General features: G+C 54.9%; 8 protein-coding genes across 8 annotated transcripts; 3 read left to right on the forward strand and 5 right to left on the reverse strand.

Annotated features, from left to right (window-relative positions):
- Positions 1-255: 255 nt before the first annotated feature.
- Positions 256-1,777, reverse strand: PG998_001048 (uncharacterized protein; the record flags this gene model as incomplete). Its single annotated transcript, XM_066867866.1, has 4 exons — positions 256-300; positions 365-623; positions 696-1,438; positions 1,730-1,777. The coding sequence occupies 4 exons, from the start codon at positions 1,775-1,777 to the stop codon at positions 256-258; spliced, it is 1,095 nt and encodes a 364-aa protein (XP_066736281.1).
- Positions 1,778-2,261: 484 nt separating this feature from the next.
- On the reverse strand, positions 2,262-3,923 carry PG998_001049 (uncharacterized protein; the record flags this gene model as incomplete). The annotated part of the gene is made up of 2 exons (XM_066867867.1): positions 2,262-3,744; positions 3,799-3,923. The coding sequence occupies 2 exons, from the start codon at positions 3,921-3,923 to the stop codon at positions 2,262-2,264; spliced, it is 1,608 nt and encodes a 535-aa protein (XP_066736282.1).
- A 562-nt stretch (positions 3,924-4,485) lies between these two features.
- PG998_001050 (uncharacterized protein) lies at positions 4,486-8,107 on the forward strand (the record flags this gene model as incomplete). Its single annotated transcript, XM_066867868.1, has 3 exons — positions 4,486-4,733; positions 4,791-5,627; positions 5,665-8,107. 3 exons carry the CDS (start codon positions 4,486-4,488, stop codon positions 8,105-8,107), a joined length of 3,528 nt encoding a protein of 1,175 aa, XP_066736283.1.
- A 393-nt stretch (positions 8,108-8,500) lies between these two features.
- On the reverse strand, positions 8,501-9,067 carry PG998_001051 (uncharacterized protein; the record flags this gene model as incomplete). Its single annotated transcript, XM_066867869.1, has 1 exon — positions 8,501-9,067. The coding sequence occupies one exon, from the start codon at positions 9,065-9,067 to the stop codon at positions 8,501-8,503; it is 567 nt and encodes a 188-aa protein (XP_066736284.1).
- A 614-nt stretch (positions 9,068-9,681) lies between these two features.
- PG998_001052 (mitochondrial intermediate peptidase) lies at positions 9,682-12,085 on the reverse strand (the record flags this gene model as incomplete). Its single annotated transcript, XM_066867870.1, has 4 exons — positions 9,682-9,759; positions 9,788-9,929; positions 9,971-10,365; positions 10,436-12,085. 4 exons carry the CDS (start codon positions 12,083-12,085, stop codon positions 9,682-9,684), a joined length of 2,265 nt encoding a protein of 754 aa, XP_066736285.1.
- Positions 12,086-12,453: 368 nt separating this feature from the next.
- On the forward strand, positions 12,454-13,358 carry PG998_001053 (MICOS subunit MIC26; the record flags this gene model as incomplete). Its single annotated transcript, XM_066867871.1, has 3 exons — positions 12,454-12,480; positions 12,540-12,623; positions 12,702-13,358. 3 exons carry the CDS (start codon positions 12,454-12,456, stop codon positions 13,356-13,358), a joined length of 768 nt encoding a protein of 255 aa, XP_066736286.1.
- Positions 13,359-13,990: 632 nt separating this feature from the next.
- On the reverse strand, positions 13,991-15,146 carry PG998_001054 (Mitochondrial thiamine pyrophosphate carrier 1; the record flags this gene model as incomplete). The annotated part of the gene is made up of 2 exons (XM_066867872.1): positions 13,991-14,932; positions 15,114-15,146. 2 exons carry the CDS (start codon positions 15,144-15,146, stop codon positions 13,991-13,993), a joined length of 975 nt encoding a protein of 324 aa, XP_066736287.1.
- A 1,360-nt stretch (positions 15,147-16,506) lies between these two features.
- PG998_001055 (uncharacterized protein) lies at positions 16,507-17,670 on the forward strand (the record flags this gene model as incomplete). Its single annotated transcript, XM_066867873.1, has 3 exons — positions 16,507-16,662; positions 16,712-17,377; positions 17,422-17,670. The coding sequence occupies 3 exons, from the start codon at positions 16,507-16,509 to the stop codon at positions 17,668-17,670; spliced, it is 1,071 nt and encodes a 356-aa protein (XP_066736288.1).
- Positions 17,671-18,188: the final 518 nt, after the last annotated feature.

The following is an 18,188-nucleotide window of genomic DNA, read 5'->3' on the forward strand; positions in this document are numbered from 1 at the left end:
TTCCACAAAAGTCTAGTATATTCACCGAGGCCTATAAAGCAAGGTCACGCGTAGAACAGCTATTTGCATCGGTGATAAATTATACACTCCTAAGAGCAGGATCGTTCCGTGACTGGCCTGACCCTTTTGTTTCTGAGTTTTGATTTGAGTTTAATTGTGAAAGACTAGTGGCATGTCTATCTTGAATCTAGCCTGCGCCGTTTCCCGTCTTTCCAAGATGTCTATGAATATGTACTCTAGGCGCGCTTTGCTTGCTCACTTAGAGCCGTTCAGAACCTTAGCATTCGCTTCGTCAGCCCTCTGCACGCACTCCTCAATAACCTTCCAGAACATGGCGATGTCCAAGCCCCCTCGGTATCCGTACGCCTTCGGCTCCGGGTTCGAGCAGGGTCGCGATCGTCTGCCCGGTCTTGGCGCCCTTGAGCGCGTCTTCCAGGCTGCCCTCGGTCTCAACCTTGACGTGGAACCGTTCGTGCCGTCGTTCGCCCGCTGCCGTCTTGGGGTCGAAGTCATAGAAGGGGATCTCCCAGTCCGTGCCGATCAAGGCAATAGCCACTGCAAGGGGGTCGTGTAGTGGTGGGCCCTCCACAATGCCGAACGCATCTCTGCTCTGGGGGTCAGTACTGCCGTAGACACATTCTCATAGCAACAAGGATAGATAGTGTGAGGGAAATGTGAAAGAGAAAACAACAAACCTGTAGGTGCCCGCAAAGAAGTTCAAAAGCTCCACCAACATAACCCGAAGGTCCGTCTTGCCCCGGCCCTCCTTCACGCCGGCGTTGGGGCCGTACAGCAGCAGCTCGTTGACGTCTTGGGTCGCGAGCACGAGATGGGTGAGGTCGAGGGGGATCAGGGTCGTCTTGGCGGCGAGGACGGGGTTCTCGAACAAGGAGGCGGCAGCCTCGGGGTCGATGAGTATGTTGAACTCGGCCCAGGGGGTGAAGTTGCCGATGCGCTCCTTGCCGTCGACCTTGCCGAGCACGGCGGGGGTGAAGCCGCCGCCGAGGGAGCCGCCCATGATGCTGAGCCCGCGGATGTGTGCCGCGAGGTCCGGGTGCTTCAGGAACAGGGCACCGACGTTGGTGAGACCGCCCGTGGCCACGACGTACGCGGTACCGGGCTCCGTTGCCCGCAGCGCCGCAGCCATGGCGTCGACGGCGGACACGGAGCGGTCGGCGGCCGTCTGTGGGCGCGGCAGCAGGTCCGTCCCGTCCAGGCCGGACTCGCCGTGGATGTCGGTCGGCGCGTGGATGGGCGCGCGCTCGAGGGCGTGGGCGGCACCCGGGTAGACCGTCAGCTCATGCTGCTTGCCGATGGCGGTGAGTATCGACAGGGCGTTGTTGGTGGTCTTGTCCAGGCTAGCGTTCCCGTGCACGGTGCTGATGTTCAGTAGTTTCAAGCCGGGATGGTACGCAGCTAGCAGGATAGCGAATGTGTCCTGCTCGTCGGGTCAGCAGCTTCCTGGGTAGCCGAGTCATGCCAGCAATCTTCTCCGATCTTGGTTCAGGTCTTCGGGGGTGGGAAAAGAAGGTTTGGACGGCCCGGCTGTCATATTCGGTCGGCCAAGGTGCCGTTGCCGAGGTCATCCCAACTTCCTTCTGCAGACAGGCTTTTAGGCGATGGCATCCTCCGCAACTGCTTCTTCCCCAGCTTCTAACCGGCTCTTCCCCGAGACCCAGTGCAAGCAAGCCATCCTGTCATGGCATAATCGGTGTTTGAAGAAACTCACATCATGGCCGGGATCACAGTCCAGCCAGACCGGTACCGGAGCAGACATTCCCAAAGATATATGATATATGCAAGGCAGTTTTTTTTAGATGCAAAGCAAACACCGTCCCGGCAGAAATCCAGGTCAACGAGTCGAGAGTTCGGATGTCAGAGAGACAGAAACAGTTAGAGGGATGGGGGCGATTGGTTGTCTGTTATCATTGGCAACTTGCCCACATTTCTGTCTGTATTCCAGCTCATTGCCGCAGTAGCGGGACTGTCGGGGGAAGGCTTAGTGTGGACCTACCCGAGGCAGAACCCGAGGCACCCATCAGGTTACATGCATTGCCGATCAAGAGATCCCCACGACACAGCCCCTGGCATGATACCGATCCTCTACTAGGGAGACCATACACGACGAGCAGACGAGGCATCTTGAGCATACAACTATAAATATATATATACATGTCACATTTGTAGTGATGCACGTTGAGCTAAATCTCGAGTCTGAAGAGCATGGTTGAGACCAACCCGTAGGCACAATAGAAGAGGGCTCAGCCAGCAGTCTTCCGTTGCTCCATCGCTCGCATGACGTCGGCAACGCTGTTGGCGTCTCCTTTTCGCTTCTTACCTCCCCTCTTTCGCTTGGCTTTCCCATCTGCGCCCTGCTTGCCATCCTTGTCGTCTTCGTTTCCCCATTCGGAGAGTTCGACTTTGGAATCGTCGAGATCAGCCTCGTCCTCGAACCTGCTCATTCCGAAGCCCATGTCCATATCCTCGGCGTCGCGATCCACGTTCTGCAACATCTTACGATGGCGTTCTGCCTTGGCTCGAGCCTCTTCGTCGTCCTCATCGGAAGGTTTCGGTATCGCTTTGAGGGCTGCTGCCCTTTTGAAGGCTGCAGCAATTGCCGGGTCAGACATTGACGGTGCTTTGACTTCCTCCGAGGAGACAAGCTTCGTCTTCGAGTCCTTGAAGTAATTCCTTGGTTCGGAAGTTGTAGCCGGACGAGGAGGTGGAGGCATTGCCGACCGGTCTGTTTGTTCCGCGGGCGTTACGGCGTCCTTTGTGGCCTCTCCTTCGTCCTCGTCGCTTTCGTCGTCTGAATCGCCACCAAGGCCGGCTAAGGGGTCGTAGTCATCACCCACATCGTCAAAGATGTCAACCTCCTTTTCCTCTTCCTCGGGCTTCGGTTTGTAAATGTCGGGTACTGCCATGCCTAACGGTTTGGCATCCTTGTCGGGCATCATAGCCTCCCGCGCCGCCTCACTTTCGGCTTCCGCCTTAGCTTGATCCTGTGGTTGGATCTTGCGAATCTTGCGCTTCTCGTGCCCATCTTCGTCGACCACGATCAGTACCTCCCTCCCCTTGCTGTCTCTCTCTATCCTGGACGTGCCTGGCGTAGGCCGGTCACCAATTTTCTTGAATTTGGTTCCCAAGGCGGATTGATTCTTGGCAGTGGCAGCATCTCGTGCTGCTTTTAGCTCAGCCAAGATCATGTCCCGGGTCCGTTTCTGTCCGGGTTTCAGCCCTCCCGTAGCAAATTGACCTTTCTTCGCCTCTTTCTCGCGTTCGATGGCCTCGACATTAGTAGACTCGAGCTCTTCGAATGCTTCATCGACACCTTCCGCCTCGGCCTCCTCTTCCTCCTCTTCCTCCTCTTCTTCACCTGGCTCTGGCTCGTTGCCATTTTCCCCGTAAACATTCTCGCCTTTGCGGACCCGCTCCAGCAATTTGAAATCCAAGCCTTTGACCAGGTGAGTGCTGGAAAGATCGCCGCCTGCAATCTCGAATCGTAGTCTGTCGAATGTTTCCTGGTCTATCTCCTCCTTCTTTAAAGACTCCTCCAGCGCCTTGATGCGCACTGCTCTGGAATCCGCCTCTTCGTCCTCTCTCGCTTTCGTTCGGTCCACATAGCCGGCTGCAAGCTTGCTTCCTTTCGGGGCAGATGTTCTGTGCTTCCTTTGTGATTTGTCGGGCTGGTTTCGCTCAGCTAGCTGTCGCTGGAAATCGGTACGGCTAAACCCCACTGAGCGACTGATTAGAGGTCAGTGCGTGGTTCAAAGTGAAAGGGAATCGGATGTGACATACGGTGTCATAGGAATACTGGACTTCTGTCGCGAGCCGAGGGAGCGCGCCGGCGTGGGTTCGCTGCTGTCTGCTTTTGGCTTGGGGGTGTTCCCGCCAACAAGCCGCCTGAACTGCTCGTTATTCATTGCGAGTAATGCAAGGGCAAGCAGAAGTTGCAAAGAAGATACAAGGAGTAGAATGACTTTTTGCGTCCAAAGCCTGCGTTTCCTCCTCGGAAAATGATAATGCGACAAGTCTGTCCGCCTTGAAACTGGAGATTAAGTATGTCTATTGAATGCGCAGGCGCTGGCGCTGGCATCCATTCACTATCAGCTACCTACTTTATAGTGGGGACCCTTCTGTAACCCTTGACCGAAGAACTGTTTGTGGCCAACTCAGTCCAGCATAGCAGAGAGTCACGTACATCCCCGGGCTCAGGTGCATGGATTATTGACAGCAAAAGGGGCGACGCAGATTATCTATGTCCCGATCATCGACACCCTGGAATTTGGGTATGATAAACATGTGGTTTTACTAGTAGATTCAATGACGTGTAAATGGCCGTCGCGTCGCCCCCACAAAGTCTCACAGCCTAGGCGCGTTTCTAACTTACACACCTCTCACTCATTCCATTGATGTTTGCACGTGGCAAACTGGACATCTTCAACAGGCAGCAGCTCCAACTTTCCGGAACAGTCGTGGGTGAAAATGGGCAGCCGACTAGAGAAGAACTCGAACGCTGTGCGCAAGCGTATCGAGGGGCATACCTTTTCGGATGAGGGGGGCGAGGAATACGAGGCAAGCGCCTTTGGTGGATTCAACGACTACTTCCGACGGAAGAAGATCAAGTTGCAGAATCTGGACTCGGAAATCAGAGCTTCTGCCAGCGATCATCCCCAAATTTTCAAAGGGGTGGTGGCACATGTGAATGGCTACACGCAGCCTCCTCTTCATATGTGAGTTTCTCAAGGCCACTGGCCAATGCTCTACCCAGTCTGACTTACACCTTTCAGCCTTCATCGTGAACTAGTCCAACATGGCGCAGGCTTCTTACAGTACCTGGACTCCAAGACCATGGCCACTCATATCATTGCATCACATCTACCGCCCAAGAAGATGGTCGAATTCAGCAAATACAGGATCGTCAAGCCAGCCTGGGTCATGGACTCTATCCATGCCGGGAAGCTCCTCCCCTGGTCAGATTATCGTGTCATTGAAGAAACTCCAAGGCAAAAGAGATTGAAATTTGACGGATCAAATCTAGCTAGCCAGTCAAACACGCAAACATCGCCATCGGCTGGCTACCGGGAGGAAAGCAGCAAAAGCCACTACACCAGCCACCTAAAGGGGTTTGCTAAAAGTGTGGATAGGGGGCATGCTCAAGACAGCTCGCCGCCTCAAGCTAATATGAGCACGCCTTCCAAGTACCCGGCTATCAGCATCGACAATGCCTCTCCTATGCCTACTAAGCAAGGTTCCACGAAAACCGAATCCGATGTGCCGCAGTCCACTGATACATCTACCCAAGGAGATGAGATTAGTCTCGTGCAGCATCCAGACGCACAGCAGGACGCTAAAATGTCGACCGATACTGCTGCAGCCACTGGAGAAGCAGAAAAGGCACCCCCGGAGACATCAAAAGAGATGACATCCGAAGAGCACAATGCATTGTTGCTCCAGGATCCGAGAATGCGAAAGTCGTCGACTGCCAACCCGGATTTTATCAAGCAATACTACTCCGAAAGCCGTCTTCACCATCTATCGACATGGAAAGCTGAATTGAAGTCAAGAATGCAGAAACTAGCAGCCGAAAAAGGGGCCCCAACCAAAGCCCATGAAGAGGGTGCCTGGTGTGCGGCGTTACATCATGCACGTCGACTTTGATAGCTTCTTCTGCGCTGTTTCGTTGAAGAGCGCACCTCACCTCGTCAACAAACCCACCGTTGTTGCGCACGGGGCTGGCAATGGATCAGAGATTGCCAGTTGTAATTATCCTGCACGAAAGTTTGGCGTGAAGAACGGCATGTGGATGAAGAGAGCTAGAGAGCTATGTCCCGAACTCAATGTCCTGCCTTACGACTTCCCAGCCTACGAAGAAGCAAGCCGCCTCTTTTATGAATCCATCCTCGAGGTCGGTGGCGTGGTGCAGAGTGTCAGTATTGATGAGGCTCTGATTGATGTGACCTTGGCGATATTGAAAGCCATAGGCTCTAGCGGTGGGCGCGTAGACGAAGGGAGCATATGGAGGGAGCATGAGAAGGCAGATCAGATCGCGTCAGGTCTCCGTAGCCAGATCAAGGAAAGAACTGGCTGTTCCGTTTCGGTCGGTATTGGCGGCAATATTCTCCTCGCTAAAGTGGCTTTGCGAAAAGCCAAACCAGCCGGCCAATTCCAAATAAAACCCGACGATGTCCTCGCCATTCTTGGTGAGCTCAAAGTGGACGATCTTCCAGGCGTTGCCTACAGCCTCACGGGCAAATTGGAAGAAATCGGGGTAAAGTACGTGAACGACATTCGACAGCTTTCCAAGGAGAAGCTTATTGGAACCCTCGGCCCCAAGACTGGGGAGAAGCTGTGGGATTATGCCCGGGGCATCGACCGCGTAGAGGTGGGCGACCAGCCTATTCGAAAATCGGTTTCGGCGGAGGTGAACTGGGGAATTAGATTCATCAACCAGGGGGAGGCAGAAGAATTCGTGTTTAACCTGTGCAAGGAGCTCGAGCGCCGCCTGCTCAACGAACAGGTGAAAGGCAAGCAGCTCACTATAAAAATCATGCGGAGAGCTGCCGATGCACCATTGGATCCGCCGAAGAACCTCGGTCATGGCAAGTGTGATACGTTCAACAAGAGCACCGTGTTTGGTGTGGCCACAAATGATGCCCAGGTCCTTGGTAAGGAAGCGGTCTCCATGTTGCGCTCCTTCAAGTTCAACTCCGGCGACCTCCGTGGTCTCGGCGTGCAGCTGACGAAACTGGAAGCACTCAAAGCATCAGTGGCCCGGCCGGATGGTAGTCAGAAACAACTCAATTTTGGTAACTTCAAGGCATCAACGACTTCTACGAAAGTGGCCGGGGACCCCATACAAGATGCTGGGAGTCCTGAAAAGTCGAAGCCGACGCCAGGCCGGAGCGGGTCAAATGACCCCATCATCGACGGGCCCCTGACGCCCCGAAAGCCCAAGGGAAATGCGGTACATCCGGCCTTCACTCTGGCAAAATTCAATGAGAAGGATGACAAGGCGAGGACGCCACTGAATATAGGGGGCACGCAGTTTGTGATCCCCACGAACCCCAACCCGGCTGTCCTAGCAGAGCTTCCCAACGATATCCGCTCCCGGTTACTAGCCCAAGCAAGCCGGTCATCCGAGAGCCGGGAGCCATCCCCAGCTCTCGGAAGGTCCAGGTCACAGAGCCCTGCATTATCGGGTGAAGACGGGATACCGCCTGACATCGATCCAGAAGTCTTTGATGCCCTGCCAGACGACGTGAAGAGGGAGATCATTGCCTCGTATAAACCAACCCGGGCGGCGGCAGCGTCGTCACAAAGCCGCCTGCCTCAATCCCCACGCAAGGACCGCCTCATCCAGCCCACGAAGAAGACGACGCCGACAAAGCGTGGCCGGCCGGCGGGGTTACCCTCATTGCGCGCTCGAGAGCGCCAGGCCGACGCCAATGCCAAGATCGTACAGACCAACATCCTATCCCTGAAGAACAAGAATCATACACCAGCCGATGAAGACGGCATTGCCGACGCCGCCGCTGACGATGCTGAAGAAGAAGACACTGCCGACGATTCGTCGTGGGAGGAGCTCGACCCCGAATTCATGTCCGAGCTACCCGAAGAGGTGCGGGAGGAAGTCATGGTGGAACACGGACGAATGAAGGCGCAACGCTCTGGATTAGATGCACGGGCCATCAACAACAAACGCAAACGCCTGCTGCAAGAGGTGGACGACGAGGACTTGATTCTCCCCGGCGGCCAGACAACACTGCACTTCGGCCCGAGACCCGTCAAGGTCGCCTTCACGACTGCCAGGCTCACGACCGTAGCCGAGATCACGGATATGCTTAACATCTGGTACACGGGAACGACAGACAAAGGCCCTCATCGAAACGACGTGGAGATGCTGGAGAAATACCTGGCCAGAGTCGTGTTGGAAGAGCGAGACTTGCAAAAAGTTGTGAAGATCTTGAAATGGATCCGTTACTTGAACGATGATGATGTAACTGACGGTCGGGGCAAAACGAGCTGGAAGGCGGCATTACAGGATTTAAAGGCTGCAGTGCAAAAGACCATGCGCAGTGCGGGACGAGGGTCCTTGGTGATGTGAAGGCCGCGGCGTTGGTGTATCAAGCGGGTGCAGTTGCGAGGTAGACTTATGAGACATGGACACGGATGGATACCAATGAAGAATTGTTTCTGGACAATCCTCAAACATGTCAGGATTCCAACTGAATTTGTACAGTGAATTCAATGCCCTAATTCTATGAGAGCCATGCCAACCCACGGGCTTCTCTGCTTGGGTATCATTTTGTCTATAACCGTCCAACACCATAACCTCGCCTATCTGGGCCCGGTTTCCTTCAACGCCTTAACAGCACCACACGCAAATTTGCAAGCGAGAGCATATATGATCAGTAGCCCCAAGAGAATGAAGAGCCCATGTACAGCAGCACAGCAAGGATCAATATAACAAAACCGACCCTGTTTCCCCGGGTCCCCATTACAACGCAGCCAGAGAAATAGCCATGCCTCTAGCAAACAAAACGGCCCAAATCGCGGTGACTGTCATGGCAGCAGCATTCTTGTGATCCATGCTCGTCGTGGGGGATCTCATGGTGGGAGGACTGAAAGTCATGCTCGCCGATGAGGTGACGGTGCTGTTGTAGACGCTGAGCTTCAGATTGCCACCGCAGACGACACCAACGTCACCCGCGCAGGCCATGTCACAGTCCGAGTCGTTCTGCTTGGTGGAACGGGTGTTAAGCTCGTTGGCGCACCAGCACTCGCGGGACCACTGTAGCCCGGCGAACTTGTACTTAGCGCAGAAGTCCAGGCAGATGGGCACCGTCATGTTGTTGGGCCCGACCTCGGACGTGTCCTTGAGGGCGCGGCCACTGTGGGAGCCATTAAGCCCCTGTGTCTCGGTGAAGCACCCGCCGTAGATGAATTTGGAAGAGCCGTTGAAGATGGCGAGGTCAGCTGCGGCGGTGGCGGATGAGTAGAGGGCAATCATCACCAGAGTGGAAAAGGACAAGGCCATGATAGAAGTCTTCATGGCGGTGAACATGTTGATGGGTGTGCCAGGCAGTGGTTGAGAAGATATAGCAGCGGTAGACTGGGTTGGCATGCGAGGATATAATAGAACAGACTAATGTGTGTCTCGGAGAGAGTATGCCGTGATGAAGTTGTGGGGTTTTGGTTGTTGTCGTGATAAGCCAAACAGTTGAATGATGTTTGTACGTAGAAGTGCGAAAATACGAAGAATGGCGAGGTTGCAAGCAAGAGTCGGAAGCCCAAGAAGTCCGCCGGGAATATGTAGACGTGCGAAGGCAGAGAAGGAGCGAAAGTGAAGGCAAAAAAAGGGAACGACAACCAGGCTGGGGCAGGTGGAAATTGCAATTGAACTTATCTGCCACGCTCCGGGTTCTCACTCGAGAGGAAAGAGGCCTGCAGCCTGCATTAACGAGCTAGACTAAAGTCTTACCCATACTAACCAACGGCCGCCAAATCCAGGTACGGAGGTGGAAAAGGAAGTCGATGCTGGCTGACCTCGAGGCCCAACAAGGCCTAGAAGCACGCTAGCAAAAAGCTAGCAAAAGCAGTGGCCGTGGGCCTGCCGTGGGGGACACCCGAGCACCGGGTTGCTGCTTCCACGTCGCTGCTTCCAAGTCACCCGGGACATCACCGAGCCTGGCCGTCATCCTTGATGCCCCAGCTGCCGACGAGCCTCATGGCTTTCTCGTCGCCGCGGATCAAACGCTCGTCTTGCAAGGTGTCCGACAGACACCTCCAGGGGTCGCGACTTCCCCCACTTCAGGAGGTTCTCCTTCAGTCGCTCGCCGTTCGCTCGGTCCAGGGCAGCACCGTCCTGCCCGGCCGAGAACACCACCCTCCAGACGCGCTCCGAGAGCACCTGGTCGAACAGATAACTGTAGTAGGTGCTGCCGTAGCCAAACAGGTGCCCAAAAACCCTTGCCAGCGGGTCCCTGCTGCATCGGGCGGCAGCTTGCCATAGGTCCGCTGCAGGTTGTGGTATATCTCGGTAGAGTCAAAGTTGGCTTGGCCAGGGCGAGATGCATGATACTGTTGATCCAGCATCGCCATGATGATTTGATTTTCTCTGTCCGAAGCCTCGAAGCGTTTGAGAACCTGCAGTCGCTCCGACACCAACTCATATGGTAAGGGCTCGTCGGTTTCATAGTGCCGAGCGAACATTTGCAGGACGGTTGGGTCGGCGCAGAAGTGCTCCATCAGGGTGGACGGCAACTCTGCGAAATCCGTAGCACATCTGGTCCCCGCCACATTCTGGAGTGATGTGCGGGCTAGGACGGAATGGATGGCGTGTCCCATCTCGTGGAAGAGCGTCTCCATTTGGGAGTAGTGAAGAAGAGCTGGTGCATTTTTTTGACGACCGCTCATGGTGAAAGTCGCACACCAACGCGATGGTCGGCAACTGCTTGACCGTGCCTGCTTGTTTGGACACATGCATTCCGTCGTTCGCCTCCGAGATAGCAGCATCAGCAGAGGCCTCCTCGCGCCGGTTGGAAATGGCCTGCGCTGCTTCGTGGATCTCTTGCTCGGAGATCTCCCTGGAACAGCGAACGGTGAAATGGGCAGGGTTGGGCAACTTGTCCGCTCGATGAAACAGATCACAGTACAGCACAGCAACATGCCCGTCTGTATCCGAGACAACGTCTAGGCGTCGCACATCAGTGTGCCATGTCTCCCCAGGCAAGGTATCTCTGGGCACGAGCCTGATACCATATAGGCGTGTGAATAGCCTCGAGAGACCCTGCATGACGGTGCCAAGCGAAAAATACGACGAAAGAATGTCATTTCCACGTCTCCGCGATCTCATCTCCCACCGTATACTCGCCATGTAATAATCTTTGTCCCAGGGATGCAAGTCAGTGGCCGTCGACGCATGAATGTTCTGCCCCTTGGCTTGCATGAGATCTGCTATCTCCTTTTCAACCCGTGGGACATTGTGCTTCGCCAAAGCCAGCAGAAACTGGTGAACAGACTCTGGAGTTTTGGCCATCATCCTATCACGCAACGCCAACTGGCCGTAATTCTCAAAGCCCGACAGATTGGCAAGTTCAGATCTTAGCCTCAGCATAGTCTCGAGAATCTTGACCGATCGATTTGATGCGGTTCGGGTAGCAAGATAGATAGCTTTGCGGGTATCTTCATCGTGGACACTGCGCAAAGCTATCGCCGCCTCGGGCGACATGGTTGGTAGATACATGGTGCCCCGGCTGATATAGCTTTGTGCAATATGTGGATCCATGCCGCGAAATCTGCTACTCGGAAACACTATTCGGTCTTGTTCAGGGGTCATGTCCTCAACGAAGACGGAACCTAGCTCGCTGATTTGCTGTGATATCTCGACAAATCTGTTCCGCGACCCTTCAGGAAGATGGATAGCCGACTTCATAAAGTCCTGCTGCAGAAGTTCACCAACAGTCCTCTCCTCTTCAGTCCAACTGGACATCACTTCGGGGTTGGCCAAAGCCTTGCCAAGCTGCTCGCTCAAGCCAGTGGTGGTGTTCAGCTGGTTCATGTATTGATAGACCAACGCCCAGGCCTGCGAAGAAGCCTCCTGGATTCTTCCGTCTGGGTGTGTTACCCGCACAAAATCGGAGACATCCAACACTCTGCAGAGGAGATCGCTGAGCCGGTCCATGTCCCGCACCACTGCTTTGTACTCTTCGACCGTCGACGCCGCCAGGACCTTGTCGACCAGCTTTTGCGCCTTCTCTAATGTGTCATTGGCGAATAAAATAAAGCCCTTGGGCGACGTGAGGTATTTGTTCCTGAAGAGGCCGACGCTTGTGCCAGTCACTGCTCGGCTCGACGGTGGCTCGAACTCTTTAAAGGTCTGGGGCGAGTCGAAGAGCTGTCGCAACAAGGAGTCGTCATGGTTGGCACCTGGCTGAGAATGAAAAGCAGGGGTATTCGCAGGATCGAGTCGCGCAGCACCAGTAGCTACGCCGGCCAGCCAGCGGCGTTGCTGGGTTTGGGAGGGTTGTCGGACCACGCATCTCGAACAGGCCCGCAGACCGGAGCGGGTAGCTTTCAACATGATGCTACGACCAAAAACACAGCATAGCTTGTAGGCTCCTCGGGAGCTGTGGCTCAACAGACCAACGTAAGCATGTACAAGAGAGGTGAGTCGGATTAGAACCGAATATTGTACAGCCAGTGTTGGCGCCGGTGTGAATGTGAATGATTGATATCAATAGGCAGAGCGACCTCGAATCCTCATAATATATGGTGGGTTGAGCCCGCAAGCAAAAGCAAGCTCCAGAAAAAAAGTTACCGAATCGGCCGCCAGACCGGGATTAGCCGCCAAAAAAAGACATCACTGGCCCCAAAGCCTGGAACTGACGTTTGACGACCATTTGAAGTTGACAAAAACCCACCTACACTCACTACCAATTGAAGGGCATCATGGCTTCCAGAGTGCTGCTGCGACGGGTAAGACGCCAATTGGGATGCTCGTGCTTCTGATCAATTTACTAACAGATACGGCACAGCGCGCTGCCGCTCCTTTAATGGCCACGGCCCTTGTCGGAGCATCGCTAATTCCCTCGGTCGCACTGGCAGAAGCACCAGAGGAGGTACTGCTTCCCATCTTCCCCTCCGACAGCCACATATGGGGTCTTGACTGGTGTGCTGACTTTTGTCTCTGCTCATAGCAACGATCGAGGAAGCCCATATACGATGACTATGAAGCCGCCACGCCGCTTCCCACTGTCTCTGACCCCAAGCCATCGCCCTTCTCCGATACGATCCCACGCACATCCGAGCCCGAGGAGGTCAACACGCGGCCCCATGGGCCGACGCCGACAGATCGGCTCGCCGAGCAAATAGGCAAGGCGCGCCTGTTCCTGTACCAGCAGGCCACGACGGCCGAGGACGCCGTCAACGCCGCCATGGACCGGGCCTTCCACCTGGAGAAGTCCTTCACCTCGACGGTGGCCTCGCTGGCGCCGCCGCGCGAGAGCGGCGAGCGCTTGATGCCGGGCCTTGTCTACGTGCTCGTGGCCGGCATGGCGGGCAGCATCGTGACGCGCAACCGCAACGTCGCCTTCCGCGCCGCCCTGCCGCTGGCCCTCGGCGTCGGCGCCGGGTGGCTCGTCATCCCCGTCACCATGACCAACGTGAGCGGCCTGCTCTGGACCTACGAGCAGCGCTTCCCCGTCGTCGCCCAGGCCCACCTCCAGGCCCGCGAGAGCATCCAGCGTACCTGGCACGCCGCCAAGATCCACTCGGATCTGTCCAAGCGCTACGTCGACGACAAGGTCATGACTGCTCGTGATACCGTTGAGGATTGGGTCAAGAAGGGCAAATAAACCAGAAGCCGACCGGAGAAAAAAGGGGAAGAGAGAGACGGATGAGCATGAGTTGGGCGGGGCAAGCATATAAGTTGCTGGCAAATATAGACCACAGACTCTGCGTCACTGGGGCAGACTACCTGAGGTAGAAAGACCACTGCTATCCTACAAAAAGCAGCCTGTAAAGCTTGTATTATAACGAATAGACACCGCATTTTTCTATGTTCAAGAGAAAAGATTGAGTGTATTTCGAAGACTACTTGTGTCTATGAGAAGCTGTGCATTTTAATAAATTACACGAAACTTGTTGTCACCAAAAACTACCAATTTGCACGTGATAACATTTCATGGAAAGAAATATCAGATATAGAAATGGCTTCGGGACGCGGTCGGGTTTGTGGGTATTTTGAGATGACAAATTCCCACAGGGCGAACAGGCTATCGTACGTTGGAAGGAGTATCACAATCGGATTGATATCTCCATGTCAGGCGACCAAAACTATTGTCCGTACTCCTGAAACCAACCTTTCTATGCTCTCTATTTTGAATGCCCCCCAATTTGAAGTGTACAGTAGTAGATGGGCGCCAATTATACTTAAGTCTGCCCATCCCAATTATGCGCATTGGGCTCTCCTCTATAATGATACCAATCACATCTTATCTTCCTGCTGGTGTCCTCTGTCGATCATAAGACGCAGTACTCGCTCGTAAGTCCACATAGTGACCGCACTTGCCGGTGCTGCCTTTAGAAGACTAACTGTTAAACCCCTGTACAAGCCCTGGAAGCCTTCCCTAGCGACGATGGACCGCAGAGCCTCGGCCATGCCGGACTCATATAGTGGGATGTTCTTGTGCACGTAGCGGACCCGCGTCGGGCCCTGTACCTGTATCCGCTTCCGTACGAGGTCGAGAGGAAAGACGCCCGTCTTGGCCACCACGCTGGCAACCACGCCGGCCGTAGCGTCGCCGCTGCTGAATGGGAGGTCGAGCTGGCCCATGGGCCGTCGGAGCCCCTCGTACATGGCGAAAAACAGGCCCATGTACGGCACGATCTGCACGACGCCTGGCCCGATGCCGCGGAAGAAGCCCTGGGCGCCCTCGTCCCGCTGGATGTCCCGGATGGCGCGCCAGAGGCCCGTGTAGACGCGCTCCGTGCCCTGGGCCGCGAACCGCGTGCGCAGGAGGTCGAGCGGATAGGTGGTCGCGGTGGCCACCGCGCCGGCTGCGGCTCCCGACACGAAGCTCTCGACGCTCTTGGGCAGGGTGCCCTCGCCGAAGAGGCGGTGCATTAGTATGGTGATGGAGCGGTACGAGGTGAACTGGACGGCGGCGTACGAGACGTACATGAGCTCGGCGGGCACATTACCCTTCCAGAGCCCCGGAACACCCTCATGGCGCAGGATGTGACGTAGGGTCGCGAGCGTGCCCCTGTAGATGGGCGAGCCGCGGGGCAGGCTCGATTGCGAGAGCGGATCAGACAGCGAGTGCGACTGGAGCTGCAGCCGGATCTTGACCACGTCCAGCGGCGCGATGACGAAACGCGAGATCAGGCCGGCGGTAGCGCCGGCGGTCACGACTTGCCATCGGCTGCCCTGTTTCGTTTATTTTTGGATAAGCTTAAGTTGAGAGATATTTCTAGAGGGAAGAGAGGGAAGTCAAAAGAATGGAAAGGTTATAGATGGGGGTAAAGATAGCTTGTTTCCCATGTGTCTATCTATTGGCGGTTTCTACAATTGGGTTCGCTCAACTCTTTCTCCAAGCTTGCTGACTCACCTCATCTTGAAGGCGTTGGCCGCTCTTCGACATACAACCCACGACTGTCCTTGGATACCCGGACGAGGGGCGTCTGTGGCTGGCTGGTTGTGTTGATCACGTTGGCAAATTCGCATGCAGCAAAGCCTAAAAACTCGCTGGTGTTGGAAATCGAGGGTTGTTAAACGACTCGAACGCCGTCACGCGTTAGCTTTTCGGAACAGTTGGTTCGAGGTTCTTGACTGCCGGAGTCGAGGGAGATAGAAAACTCTTTGCCGTTTTCCAATTTGGGCGTGGCTGCTGATCACTGCAGTAATGGAACAAGGGCTTCTGATCTCGGACCTGACGCAGAGGCTTTGAGTAAAGCTTACGACCTACTCGTCGTCGTACACGTACATGCCGATAAGCTAGCACGACGATTTCTACCTTTCGACTCGGTGATATCCAGTGCAGCAGGTATGCGCCGCACTAGTAGGCTACTGGCTCTCCCTGCTTGTTCGCCTTGATAATTGAAAATTTACAACGCTTTTGTCAGGTGCAAGAGCAGCTGGGGTAGTGACGTATCGCACGCAGGGATCCCCAGGGACATCCCCACGTACTGGATCTGCAATCTCAAGCTCTGCCAGCAGAATGCCACAGGCAAGCAGCAAGCGAAACGCTTCTGGGCCAGGGGATCGACACAAATTAGCTCGGCCGCACGTGTATTGAGGGAGATGCATGTAGAATCACCCTAGACCTCGTGCAATTACCACCACACTCACTGTCTTTGCAAGCCGATATATAATGTAATGTTGCATGGTCGCTCTTTTAGCAGCGAAGTGGCATGAGACTGATCTCGGCCCTCATTCCCCTTGATCTCCCCCGTCCTCCTCGTTTCCGATCCCCCGACAGCCCCACCTCGAACCTGCGTGCCTCACTCACTCCTCACTACGACACTGCTTCCACTCGCCCGAAGCCAGGCCTCGCATTGGCTGGAGTAGACATCATTGCTACGGCACTGCCCACCGGCTCCCATACGTTATCTGGATCGCGCCCTAGCCTCCAGATCCATCCCCAAGTATTTCTTTGGGACGACGGCCGAGTCGCAATTGCTACTTTACTCAGCCATATCCTCCCTGTTTACTGTATATCTCAACCACTTCTTTCCGTATCGATTTGACCCTATCTTCGGAAACTTTTGAGTTGCTTAGGGGGAAAACGTCACAAAACGTCGCTTGAGCCTCAGCGTCAGGTGGCCCTTTATACTTGACTAAGGGTAGTTGCATGTGATCACGGGCCAGAAGCCCTGCGGACTGTGGAAATTGAGTGTCGTCTTCAGCATTCATATTCATAACAAACAGAGTCGGCTGTCTCTCTCTGCTCGACCTCCGGCACACTCTCTGTTTTCCTGCATATCTTGTCAACCCAGGTCAATATGACAGCACCGACCACCAAGAGCCCAGACCTGCGCGAGGTAGTTGGGCCTGTCTTGCTCTCTCTGCCCCCAGCAGCTATCGCGACACAAGTGGCAGAGAACATATTGCCCCCTCTTAACGCCCATCCTCAGACAGAGAGTGCAGCTCCTGGCCTCGTCGAGCACTGAACCGTGGATCCGTCTGCTATGCTACGACCCCGCAAAGGCTGCTAGGCTGGCAGAGATTGCTAAGAGCGACAGACTCGAGGCCCATCCCGTCAGCGGCGAGGTCGAAGTCGACTGGGATTACGATGCTGAGACCCAATATCGAAGGTTAGATGAAGAGACTCTCCAGGCACTCGTCGTCCTAAAGGATATGGGGTTGTCGTTCCGACTTGTCTATTGCAGCGGCGACCCAACCAGCCAAGGCTGGAAAGTTGGTGAAGTCGGCGCCACTGATACTCCCTCGCCATTTGCTTCCTTCGATGGGGTCTCGAGTATCGCAGAGGCAAATCGCCAGTTTCAGGAGTCGCACACCAAGAAAAACACATCAGCAGCGCAGGCGCCACGCGCCTCGCTTCAAGTGGCCGTGGACACAATCGAGAATGACGACGATGATGACGACGATTACTGGGCCAGATACGATGCGACGCCAGCTCGTACACCAGGTGCCCAAAGATCGCCTGCTCCCATGTCGATGCCAGGCGGTCAAAACTCAGGTCCGACAACGGATGAAGACGATTATTATGCTCAGTACGATTCAGTGCAGCCAGCGATGGACAACCATGATCCCGACGAGGAAGCGAACCTCCAAGAGTTGACGCCACCTCCCAGCACCTTACCTAGGCCGATTCCTCAACGACAGAACGGACACGGCGAGGAAGAGATAGAGGTGAACGAGACCAACGGTGCCTGGACTCTCGCCGAACCCCCAAGTCACCATCGCTCAATTCAAGAGCCACGGACGACCCCAACCTCATGCACCCACGACCCGAGTCTAGTGCGAGCTCCAACGCATCGGTCGAGAAACTCGAGGCTGCGGCAGAGAACTTTGGCGTCCAACAACATATCTCTCGCTCTGTGAAGAGTCTGTACATGTTGGGTCGGGCATCGGGGATAGAGCGCGAGGACTTTGAGCGGATTGTCAAGAGAGAACTTGAATTGCTTAAGCTAATGGAAGACTGATGCGGGATGGGATGAGAAGCGAGTGTGTACGTGTACGGTTTTGAACGTTTTCTGCATATCAAGGCGCAAGAGCATCAAACGGGGGAAATGGTTGTCATGGCGGTGAAGGAGTCAAGTCATTCTTATCAAATATATGTTCTACACTGCATGCACGGGACAGAAGTCTGGTGGCCATCAGAACGCACTAACATGACGACGGCCATTGCTTGCATGGTGATTATCGGCCAAGACAGTAATAACAATAGGGCAGCTCTTTGCAGTGTGTTCCGCTCGAGAAATGCAATTGGACCACCCCAGAGAGAATGCACGCGGAGGGGCATGGTGTATGTGATAAAAGTTGCGGCAGATGGACGGGAGGAGTGAGGAGTGAGGAGTGAGGAATGAGGAATGAGGAATGAGGATCACTGAATGTGGAATGTGAGGCTCTAGTTCCAATTCGATGCAAGTACCCAAGTACCTTGTCTTGGTTTGGCGCAAGGGTTCCGATTTGAAAAAAAGTGACCTCGAGCTTCCGAACT

Source organism: Apiospora kogelbergensis (genome assembly GCF_038363985.1).
Source record: "Apiospora kogelbergensis strain CBS 113332 chromosome Unknown utg000001l_segment0_segment0, whole genome shotgun sequence".
NCBI lineage: Eukaryota > Fungi > Ascomycota > Sordariomycetes > Amphisphaeriales > Apiosporaceae > Apiospora > Apiospora kogelbergensis.